Here is a 12,462-nt window from a genome sequence, read left to right on the forward strand (position 1 = left end):
CCTGAGCGCCCCTCCTTCCTCCCGCCCCCCCTCCTTCCTCCCTCCCTGTACCATCCCTCTGGGTCGTCCCAGTGCACCAGCCCCAAGCATCCAGTATCATGCATTGAACCTGGGCTGGCAACTCGTTTCATATATGATATTATACATGTTTCAATGCCATTCTCCCAAATTATTCCACCATCGCATCTTGACTATTTCTTTAGAATAATTCCATAAATGAAATTAGAGTCAGAGTATTAAAAAATATAAAAGTTTTAAAGCATGTTTCCAAATAACTCTACAAAAGGGTTATAGCCATTTATACACCTCCTTAATTAACCTACAAGGGTATTTGATTCTCTACTTTCATTAATATTGGATGTTATCATATTTGTAACCTACCAAGTTTTTTTTTTTTTATGGATTTTCTCTTCATTTGTATTTTGTTGATTTACAGTGAAATTGAACATTATGCTCACTGGCAATTTGTTTCTCTCCTTTGCTGATTTTTCTGTTGGAGTGTTTCTTCTATCTGATTCATGGCAATTCTTACTATATTAAGAACTTCAGTTATTTGTATTCACTGTTAAATTTTTCAGACTCTTATAGATTTTTTTCAGAACCATACATTTTTAATTGGTATATTCTTGATATAAAACATTGTGTAAGTTTATGGTTTACAACAAGTTGATCTGATATATTTGGGTATTGCAGTATGATTACCACTGTAGAGTTAGCTAACACGTCTATCGTGTTACATAATTATCATTTCTATTTTGTGGTGAGAACAATTAAAATCTAGTCTCTCAGACACTTAGAAGTTTATAATACAATATTGTTGACTATAATCACTATGCTGTGCACTAGATTTCCAGGATTTATTTATCTACTAGTTACAAGTTTATACTCTTAGACAGTTCTCCAGTTTCCCTATCTCCCAGCCTCTGATAACCACCATTCTACTCTCTGTTGCTGCAAGTTTAGCTTTTTCTTTTTATAAAAAAGTTTTAAAATGAAGTATTTACAGTGGTGTGTTAATTTCTGTTATACACCAAAGGAATTCAATCCATAGGGTCACAAAGAGTCAGACGCAACTGAAGCAATTTAGCATGCATGCACACAGCATATATGTGTGTGTGTGTTTATATATGTGTATGTATATATGGCTTGTAGCCCGTCAGCCTCCTCTGTCCATGGGATTCTCCAGGCAAGAATACTGCAGTGGATTGCTGTGCTCTCCTCCAGGGGGTCTTCCCAACCCAGGGGCTGAACCCAAGTCTCTTATGTCTCCTGCATTGGCAGGTGGGTTCTTTACCACTAGTACCACTTGGGAAGCCTATACATGTGCAAACCCCAGACTTCCAGTCCATTCCCCCCACTTCCCATCTTCTCAGTCTCTTCTGTATGTCTGTGAAGACTCTTACAGTCTTAACAGCAATTGATTATTTCATTCTGAATTTATCTTAGTAAATCAAAAACTGTCATAGTCATATGATATTCATTTAGTTTAATGAGTAAGAGGCAGGCATTGTACTCTGTGATGAAGACAGATGTGAAAGATGTGCTCAGAGCCGAGCCTTTTAGATTAATGTGTAATTAACTTAGCCTTACAATGAATAGTGATGATAGTTGCTAATACTGAAGCATAATTAAACCTTAAGGTTTAAAAACAAGCAATTTAAGTAGAGTAATATCTTTGAGGCTGTCATCTCCTTTTATTTATTTTTTAAATATATAACATATTTTCCCTCTATTTTCTCTTCCCACTGTATAAAAATCTGTATCCCTTCTGCTTTTCTCTTTCTTTTCGTTTGATTATTCTCCTCTGTTTCATTTTCCCCTCCTGTCATTTAACATATAAAAATACAAAATTAAAGTACATTTTAATCTATGTTTCTAATTGTTGTAAAACATTGTGAAAATTACTATTGAAGCATTTTGCTTGCGGTTTCTTTTTTTTTTTGGCCGTTTCTATTTTTAAGAATAGATTAATTGGACCTATTATTATGAATATATTAAGTAGCTTGTTGTTTGAAATTGGTTTTCCATTGTACCCACATCCACCCCACCTTCCGACCAAGATATTATAGTAATGTTGTGATAAAAACTGTTGCATTTGAGTTTTTTTCCTAATTGCAACAATGCAAGGAAATCTTTCTAATTTACACAGCACTTTCCATTCCAAAGTCTTCTATAACTAACCATAATATTTTATCAAGACCTAGTTTTCTGTGAAAATATATGCAAGTACAGCAGTGGTACTAAGAATAACAGGTGTTGGATTTTTAATTCTCATAATCTGTATTCTTTGGTCTGGAGAGCTTACCCTTTCCTCTAGTCTTAACTAGAAACATATGCAAATATATTTCTCTTTCCAGCCAGATTCTTGCCCCCAAGGTCTTCCTACAGAGAATTCATTATCTTTGTTCAGCAGTCATTGTACATTTCTACAACACAAATACACAAAAGAATGATCTTATGAAAATGATAGATTGGAGGGATGGTTCACAAAGGACTTCTTTGGTTTACAAAGGATATGCTTCACAGTGTTCTAAAAGAGCATATTTTCTTTAGTATGTTCCAAATGATTTTAACTTTTCAGAAATTCATCTTCTAGGTAAATAAAATTATCTTTTTCCCCCCCTCTTTGTCTGACATAGATGAGAATATCTTGATACTGAACCTTGCAGCTCTAAGTCTGCCTCCATTATAACAGCAAGACTTCAGGCCGTGGAAGAAGTGACCCCAGGTAGGAGATCAGGAACTACCCTCACTGAGGCCACATCTCTATACTTCAGATACTTTACATCTCTAAAGTAGAGAAACGAATATGTCGTTTACTCTGAATAAGAGAGATGATACGGAGCATGGGTTTACATCATTTAGTAAGGAAGAAAATAAGGAGAAGTTTGAAGATGCCTATGAAATTATCCCTGCAGCAGCAACGATGGATGTAGTATCTTCCTTGGAAGAATGCACAACAGGATTGTATTTATTTCTAAATAACAGATTCTCTGATGCCATACATCTCATTTATCCATGGTCAAAAAACAGCATATACCATGCTCTAATCTATAGTATCCTTATGGTTGTCAAGGCATTCTTGACTTTTGATCCACAGGATATAGAGATTGGGATGACTGCCACAAAGGAAGCTTTGAGAGTCTGTAACAATTTCCGAAGGAAATCTAGGATGATAAGTTTTTCTCGTCTAGTTAGCAGGCAGGGGATAAAGGCTATTAAAGAAGAGGAATTGCATGCAGAAATGTGTTATGCTGAGTGTTTGATCTTGAAATCCACTGTAATGTTTATACAAGATGACAGTATGCTTAGTTTTGTTAAAAGCGGGATCAACATTGGGTTAAGTTACCAAATATACAAAGACTGTCAACAAATATTAACGCAGATACCTGATTACCAAAGCAAAACCTACAGACACCTGGTTGGAGGCATAAAATTTGGACTTGGAGTATTCAACTTGTTATTATCACTTGTGCCACCAAGGACACTTAAACTACTCAATGTTGTTGGATATTCTGGTGATAGAGAAGTAGGCTTGACTTTGCTTCATGAGAGTGCATCTGAGTCCCATATAAATAATATCTTTAGTATTTTGATTCTACTGTTTTATTACAATTATCTCTCCATAGCTTTTAGTGTTGAAAAGAACCATAGTTCTGCTGTGGAGAATCTCTTCCTAATCAACCTTGAGAAATTTCCAAACTGTGTCATACTTAAATTTTTTCACGCACGTTTTAGTATGCTGAAAGGATATTTAAAACATGCCCAGTTAACATTAGAGGAGTGCATTCTTATTCAGGATGAGTGGAAGCAGCTTCATCACCTCTGTTACTGGGAACTTATGTGGTGCCACATTTTTCTGCTGGAATGGAAACAGGCTTACCACTATGCCCATGTGCTGGTTCAAAATAGCAGGTGGTCCAAGTCAGTATATTCTTTCGCGAAAGCTTCCCTACTGGCCGTGCTTCCTCCTGATTTTGCGAAATCAGTAAGTGAGGACATGAGCTCTCTCTTCCTAAGCGTGGATAGCCTGAGAATCAGAATTTTAGGGACTTCTGTGCCAATAGAAAAGTTTGTTGCTGAGAAGGGTCAGCGCTATGCAACAACTGCCGGCTGGTTTTCAGCACAGCCCATTCTGGAATTTATGTATGCCTGGAGTGGTTTCCGAGTCATAAGCAAAAAACTAGAGCTTATTTCAACCTGGCTATCAATCATTGACAAAGGAGAAGAACTTTTACAAGAAACTCCAAATAAAGAGTATGTCATAGATGACATGAGTTTCTTAAATTTACTGAAAGGTCTGTGTCTGAAATACTTAGGCAAATATTCAATGGCTGAGTACTACTTCAGTCATGTCATTCAAAAGGAGAAATTGTTAAAATATGACCACTATTTGGTGCCGTATTCTTACTATGAACTGGGAATTCTATACTATCTAAAAGGAGATTATGCCAGTGCAATAAAAACCCTAGAAAACATAAAAAATTTCAAAGACTATTCCATGGAAGCCCGATTACAGTTTAGGGCTCACATAGCCCTTGAACAAATAGCTAAAGAAAAAGTGATTTAAACACAAGTATGGTTTTGTTTTTTTGTGGATGAAGTGTCTACTATCAGCTTGGTAATTAACAAGTAGAAAAATAATTTCTTTGTGAAAGAAATCCAAGAAGAGGCAACTGCTAAGAATCTGACCAGTAACAAGGAAGAAAGGAATTGGCCATTACTTTTTCCTCTTCCCTCCTCCATACCTATAAAATGGAATGTTTTAGACTGGCAAATGGAGTGATGCATATTCTTGACAAAGGTAAATGATGTACATTTATTTTTATTTTTTTTAAATTTTAATTGGAGGCTAATTACTTTACAGTATTGTAGTGGTTTTTGCCATACATTGACATGAATCAGCCATGGGTGTACATGTGTCCCCCATCCTGAAGCCCCCTCCCACCTCCCTCCCCATCCCATCCCTCAGGGTCATCCCAGTGCACCAGCCCTGAGTGTCCCGTCTCATGCATTGAACCTAGACTGGCAATCTGTTTCACATATGGTAATATACGCGTTTCAATGCTATTCTCTCAAATCATTCCTCCCTCACCTTCTCCTACAGAGTCCAAATGTCTGTTCTTTACATCTGTGTCTCTTTTGCTGTCTCACATATAGGGTCATCATTACCATCTTTCTAAATTCCATATATATGCGTTAGTATACTGTATTGGTGTTTTCTTTTTGACTTACTTCACTCTGTATAATAGGCTCCAGTTTCATCCACATCATTAGACTGATCCAAATGTGTTCTCTTTAACAGCTGAGTAATATTCCATTGTGTATATATACCACAGCTTTCTTATCCATTCGTCTGCCAGAGGACATATAGGTTGCTTTCATGTTCTAGCTATTGTAAACAGTGCTACAATGAACACTGGGGTACATGTTCAGTTCAGTTCAGTTCAGTCGCTCAGTCGTGTCCGACTCTTTGCGACCCCATGAATCGCAGCACGCCAGGCCTCCCTGTTCATCACCATCTGCCGGAGTTCACTCACACTCATGTCCATCGAGTCCGTGATGCCATCCAGCCATCTCATCCTTGGTCGTCCCTTTCTCCTCCTGCCCCCAATCCCTCCCAGCATCAGAGTTTTTTCCAATGAGTCAACTCTTCTCATGAGGTGGCCAAAGTACTGGAGTTTCAGCTTCAGCATCATTCCTTCCAAAGAAATCCCAGGGCTGATCTCCTTCAGAATGGACTGGTTGGATCTCCTTGCAGTCCAAGGGACTCTCGAGAGTCTTCTCCAACACCACAGTTCAAAAGCATCAATTCTTCAGCGCTCAGCCTTCTTCCCAGTCCAACTCTCACATCCATACATGACCACAGGAAAAACCATAGCCTTGACTAGACGGACCTTAGTTGTCAAAGTAATGTCTCTGCTTTTGAATACACTATCTAGGTTGGTCATAACTTTTCTTCCAAGGAGTAAGCGTCTTTTAATTTCATGGCTACAATCACCATCTGTAGTGATTTTCAAGCCCAAAAAAATAAAGCCTGACACTGTTTCCACTGTTTCCCCATCTATTTCCCATGAAGTGATGGGACTGGATGCCATGATCTTCGTTTTCTGAATGTTGAGCTTTAAGCCAACTTTTTCACTCTCCTCTTTCACTTTCAAGAGGCTTTTTAGTTCCTCTTCACTTTCTGCCATAAGGGTGGTGTCATCTGCATATCTGAGGTTATTGATATTTTTCCCGGCAGTCTTGATTCCAGCTTGTGTTTCTTCCAGTCCAGCGTTTCTCATGATGTATTCTGCATATAAGTTAAATAAGCAGGGTGACAATATACAGTCTTGACGTACTCCTTTTCCTATTTGGAACCAGTCTGTTGTTCCATGTCCAGTTCTAACTGTTGCTTCCTGACCTGCATACAGATTTCTCAAGAGGCAGCTTAGGTGGTCTGGTATTCCCATCTCTTTCAGAATTCCCCACGGTTTAATGTGATCCACACAGTCAAAGGCTTTGGTATAGTCAATAAAGCAGAAATAGATGTTTTTCTGGAACTTTCTTGCTTTTTCCATGATCCAGCGGATGTTGGCAATTTGATCTCTGGTTCCTCTGCCTTTTCTAAAACCAGCTTGAACATCAGGGAGTTCATGGTTCACATATTGCTGAAGCCTGGCTTGGAGAATTTTGAGCATTACTTTACTAGCATGTGACATGAGTGTGTCTCTTTCAATTCGGGTTTCCTCATTGTGTATGCCCAGCAGTGGGATTGCTGGGTCATATGGCAGTTCTATTTCCAGTTTTTTAAGGAATCTCCACACTGTTCTACAGTGGCTATATTAGTTTGCATTCCCACCAACAGTGTAAGAGGGTCCCCTTTTCTCCACACCCTCTCCAGCATTTATTGCTTGTAGACTTTTTGATAGCAGCCATTCTGACAGGCATGAAATGTTACCTCCTTGTGCTTTTGATTTGCATTTCTCTGATAATGAGTGATGTTGAGCATCTTTTCATGTGTTTGTTAGCCATCTATATGTCTTCTTTGGAGAAATGTCTGTTTACTTCTTTGGCCCGTTTTTTGATTGGGTCAGTTATTTTTCTGGAATTGAGCTGCCGGAGTTGCTTGTATATTTTTGAGATTAGTTATTTGTCAGTTGCTTCATTTGCTATTATTTTCTCCCATTCTGAAGGCTGTCTTTTCACCTTGCTTATGCTTTCCTTTGTTGTGCAGAAGGTTTTAATTTTAATTAGGTCCCATTTGTTTATTTTTGCTTTTATTTCCAATATTCTGGGAGGTGGGTCATAGAGGATCCTACTGTGATTTATGTCGGAGAGTGTTTTGCCTATGTTCTCCTCTAGGAGTTTTATAGTTTCTGGTCTTACGTTTAGATCTTTAATCCATTTTGAGTTTATTTTTGTGTATGGTGTTAGAAAGTGTTCTAGTTTCATTCTTTTACAAGTGGTTGACCAGTTTTCCCAGCACTACTTGTTAAAGAGATTGTCTTTTCTCTATTATATTCTTGCCTCCTTTGTCAAACATAAGGTGTCCATAGGTGCATGGATTTATCTCTGGGCTTTCTATTTTGTTCCATTTGTCCATATCTCTGTCTTTGTGCCAGTACCATACTGTCTTGATGACTGTGGCTTTGTGGTAGAGCCTGAAGTCAGGCAGGTTGATTCATCCAGTTCCATTCTTCTTTCTCAAGATTGCTTTGGCTATTCGAGGTTTTTTGTATTTCCATACAAACTGTGAAGTTATTTGTTCTAGCTCTGGTAAAAGTACTGTTGGTAGCTTGATAGGGATTGCATTGAATCTGTAGGTTGTTTTGGGTAGTGTACTCATTTTCACTATATTGATTTTTCCGATCCATGAACATGGTATATTTCTCCATCCATTAGTGTCCTCTTTGATTTCTTTCACTAGTGTTTTATAGTTTTCTATATATAGGTCTTTAGTTTCTTTAGTTAGGTATATTCCTAAGTATTTTATTCTTTTCGTTGCAGTGGTGAATGGAATTGTTTCCTTAATTTCTCTTTCTATTTTCTCATTATTAGTGTATAGGAATACAAGGGATTTCTGTGTGTTGATTTTATATCCTGCAACTTTACTATATTCATTGATCAGCCCTAGTAATTTTCTGATGGAGTCTTTAGGGTTTTCTATGTAGAGGATCATGTCATCTGCAAACAGTAAGAGTTTTACTTCTTTTCCAATTTGGATTCCTTTTATTTCTTTTTCTGCTCTGATTGCCATGGCCAAAACTTCCAAAACTATATTGAATAGCAGTGGTGAGAATGGGCACCCTTGTCTTGTTCCTGACTTTAGGGGAAATGCTTTCAATTTTTCACCATTGAGGATAATGATTGCTGTGGGTTTGTCATATATAGCTTTTATTATGTTGAGGTATGTTCCTTCTATTCCTGCTTTCTGGAGAGTTTTTATCATAAATGGATGTTGAATTTTGTCAGAGGCTTTCTCTGCATCTATTGAGATAATCATATGGCTTTTATTTTTTAATTTGTTAATGTGGTTGTATTACATTGATTAATTTGTGGATATTGAGGAATCCTTGCATCCCTGGGATAAAGCCCACTTGTTCATGATGTATGATCTTTTTAACATGTTGTTGGGTTCTGTTTGCTAGAATTTTTTTTAGGGTTTTTGCATCTATGTTCATCAGTGATACTGGCCTGTAGTTTTCTTTTTTTGTGGCATCTTTGTCAGGTTTTGGTATTAGGGTGATGGTGGCCTCATAGAATGAGTTTGGAAGTTTACCTTCCTCTGCAATTTTCTGGAAGAGTTTGAGTAGTATAGTTAGCTCTTCTCTAAATTTTTTGGTAGAATTCAGCTGTGAAGCCGTCTGGTCCTGGGCTTTTGTTTGTTGGAAGATTTCTGATTATGGTTTCGATTTCTGTGCTTGTGATGTATCTGTTAAGATTTTCTATTTCTTCCTAGTTCAGTTTTGGAAAGTTACACTTTTCTAAGAATTTGTCCATTTCTTCCAAGTTGTCCATTTTATTGCCATATAGTTGCTGATAGTAGTCTCTTATGATCCTTTGTATTTCTGTGTTGTCTGTTGTGATTTCTCCATTTTCATTTTTAATTTTGTTGATTTGATTCTTCTCCCTTTGTTTCTTGATGAGTCTGGCTAATGGTTTTCTCTATTTTATTTATCTTCTCAAAGAACTAGCTTTTAGCTTTGTTGATTTTTGCTACAGTCTCCGTTGTTTCTTTTGCATTTTTTTCTGCCCTAATTTTTGTGATTTCTTTCCTTCTACTAACCCTGGGGTTCTTCATTTCTTCCTTTTCTAGTTGCTTTAGGTATAGAGTTAGGTTATTTATTTGATTTCTCTCCTGTTTCTTGAAGTAGGTTTGTATTGCTATAAACCTTCCCCTTAGCACTGCTTTTACTGAATCCTATAGGTTTTGGGTTATTGTGTTTTCATTTTCATTCATTTCTATGCATATTTTGATTTCTTCTGTGATTTGTTGGTTATTCAGAAGTGTGTTGTTTAGCCTCTATATGTTTGTATTTTTAATAGTTTTTTTTGTGTGTAGTTGACATCTAATCTTATCACATTGTGGTCAGAAAAGATGCTTGAGATTATTTCATTTTTTAAAAATTTACCAAGGCTAGATTTATGGCCCAGGATGTGATCTATCTTGGAGAAGATTCTGTGTGCACTTGAGAAAAAGGTGAAATTCATTGTTTTAGGGTGAAATGTCCTATAGATATCAATTAGGTCTAACTGGTCCATTGTACCATTTAAAGTTTGTGTTTCCTTGCTAATTTTCTGTTTAGTTGATCTATCCATAGATGTGAGTGGGGTATTAAAGTCTCCCACTATTATTGTGTTACTGTTAATCTCCCCTTTCATATTTGTTAGCATTTGCCTTACATATTGCAGTGCTCCTATGTTGGGTCCATATATAACTGTTATATCTTCTTCTTAGATGGATTGATCATTATGTAGTGTCCTTGTCTTTTTTCACAGCCTTTATTTCAAAGTCTATTTTATCTGATATGAGTATTGCTACGCCTGCTTTCTTTTGGTCTCCATTTGAGTGAAATATCTTTTTGCAGCCCTTCACTTTCAGTCTGTATATGTCCCTAGGTTTGAGGTGGGTCTCTTGTAGACAGCATATATAGGGGTCTTATTTTTGTATCCATTCAACCAATCTTTGTCTTTTGGTTGGGGCATTCAACTCATTTACATTTAAGGTAATTATTGATAAGTATGATCCCATTGCCATTTACTTTGTTGTTTTGGGTTTGAGTTTATAAACCTTTTCTGTGTTTCCTGTCTAGAGAAGATCCTTTAGCATTTGTTGAAGAGCTGGTTTGGCGGTGCTGAATTCTCTCAGCTTTTGCTTGTCTGTAAAGCTTTTGATTTTTCCTTCATATTTGAATGAGATCCTTGCTGGGTACAGTAATCTGGGTTGTAGATTTTTCTCTTTGATCACTTCAAGTATGTCCTGCCATTCCTTTCTGGCTTGAAGAGTTATTATTGAAAGATAAGCTGTTATCCTTATGGAGATCCCATTGTGGGTTATTTGTTGTCTTTCCCTTGCTGCTTTTAATATTTGTTCTTTGTGTTTGATCTTTGTTAATTTGATTAATATGTGTCTTGGGGTGTTTTGCCTTGGGTTTATCCTGTTTGGGACTCTCTGGGTTTCTTGGACCTTGGTGGCTATTTCCTTCCCCATTTTAGGGATGTTTTCAACTATTATCTCCTCAAGTATTTTCTCATGGCCTTTCTTTTTGTCTTCTTTTTCTGGGACTCCTGTGATTCAAGTGTTGGGGTGTTTCCCATTGTCCCAGAGGTCTCTGAGGTTGTCTCATTTCTTTTTTCCTCTCTGCTTCATTTATTTCCACCATTCTATCTTCCACCTCACTTATCCTATCTTCTGCCTCAGTTATTCTACTGTTGGTTCCCTCCAGAGTGCTTTTGATCTCAGTTATTGCATTATTCATTATTGATTGACTCTTTTTTATTTTTTCTAGGTCCTTGTTAAACTTTTATTGGATATTCTCAATCCTTGTCTCCAGACTATTTATCTGTAATTCCATTTTGTTTTCAAATTTTTAGATCACTTTTACTATCATTATTCTGAATTCTTTGTCAGGTAGACTCCCTATCTCCTCCTCTTTTGTTTGGTTTGGTGTGCTTTTATCATGTTCCTTTACCTGCTGAATATTTCTCTGCCTTTTCATCTTATTTAGGTTACTGTGTTTGGGGTGGCCTTTCTGTATGGTGGAAGTTTGTGGTTCCTCTTTATTGTGCACATTCCTCCTTGTGGGTGGGGTTGGCCAAGTGGCTTTCAAGGTTTCATGGTTAGGGATGCTTGTGTCAGTGTTCTGGTGGGTGGAGCTGGATCTGTTCTCCCTGGTGTGCAATGAAGTGTCCAGTAGTGAGTTTTGAGGTATCTATGGGTTTGGTGTGACTTTTGGCCACCTGTATTTTTGTGCTCAGGGTTATGTTCCTTTTTTGTTGGAGAACTAGCTTGGTATGTCTTGCTCTTAAACTTGTTGGCTCTTGGGTTGAAGCTTGGTTTCTGTGTAGGTATGGAGGCTTTTGGATGAGCTCTTGTCAATTGTTGGTCCCTGGAGTCAGGAGTTTTCTGGTGTTCTCAAGTTTTGGATTTAGGCCTCCTGCCTCTGGCTTTCAGTCTTATTCTCATAGTAGCCTTAAGACTTCTCCATCCGTACAGCACTGATGATAAAACATCTAGGTTAATGGTGAAAAGATTCTCAGTGAGGGAATCCCAGAGAGGTTCACAGAGTTACATGAAGAAGAAAAGAGGGAGGTGGGAGATAGAGGTGACCAGGAGGAGAAGAGGGGGAATCAAAAGGGGAGAGAGCAGTCTAGCCAGTAATCAATTCCCTACTTGCTCTCCACAGTCTGGAACACTCAGAGAGGTTCACAGAGTTCCTTAGAGAAGAAAAGAGGAAGGAAGGAGATAGAGGTGACCAGAAGGAAAGGAGGAAGAGTCAATAGGAGAGAAACCAATCTAGCCTGTGATCAGTTCCCTAAGTTTTCTCCACAGCCCGGAACACCCAAAGAGATTCACAGAGTTAAATAGAGAAGAGAAGGGGGAGGGAGGAGATAGAGGTGATCTGGGGGAGAAAAAGGAGAGTCAAAAAGAGAGAGAGCAATCAACACAGTAATCACACTCCTAAGTAAAAATGGATACTGAAGATTGGATTCTTAAAGGTACAGAATTGATAACAAATACCAAAAAGTAAAGATTAAAAATCTAGAGTAGAGGTTAGACTCTCAAAAATACAATATTAAAAAAACAAAACAATCGCAAGTTATATACAAAAATATGAAATTTGCTTTAAAAATAGGGTCTTTTTTCTCAAGGTAATTGTAGGTTTTAAAAATGAAAAAGGAGTAATAAAGAACTTAAAAATTAAAAAATTATAATAGTAAAATATATCTAGGAATTTCTCTGGAGCTGTTGAGGGC

General features: G+C 37.4%; 1 protein-coding gene across 3 annotated transcripts in view; it reads left to right on the plus strand.

Annotated features, from left to right (window-relative positions):
* LOC120851688 (tetratricopeptide repeat protein 39B-like) overlaps positions 1-12,462 on the plus strand; it is a 37,311-nt gene that overhangs the window by 16,261 nt on the left and 8,588 nt on the right. For 2 of the 3 annotated variants that reach the window (XM_040224666.1, XM_040224665.1), the window contains one exon: positions 2,640-4,825. In XM_040224666.1, coding sequence (XP_040080600.1) covers positions 2,810-4,570 — 1,761 coding nt within the window. In that variant the 5' untranslated portion in view covers positions 2,640-2,809 and the 3' untranslated portion in view covers positions 4,571-4,825. Of the gene's footprint in view, positions 1-2,639; positions 4,826-12,462 lie in introns of those variants that run through there. The other variant, XR_005718383.1, reaches the window with a different exon arrangement.

Source organism: Oryx dammah, unplaced genomic scaffold (genome assembly GCF_014754425.2).
Source record: "Oryx dammah isolate SB20612 unplaced genomic scaffold, SCBI_Odam_1.1 HiC_scaffold_25, whole genome shotgun sequence".
NCBI lineage: Eukaryota > Metazoa > Chordata > Mammalia > Artiodactyla > Bovidae > Oryx > Oryx dammah.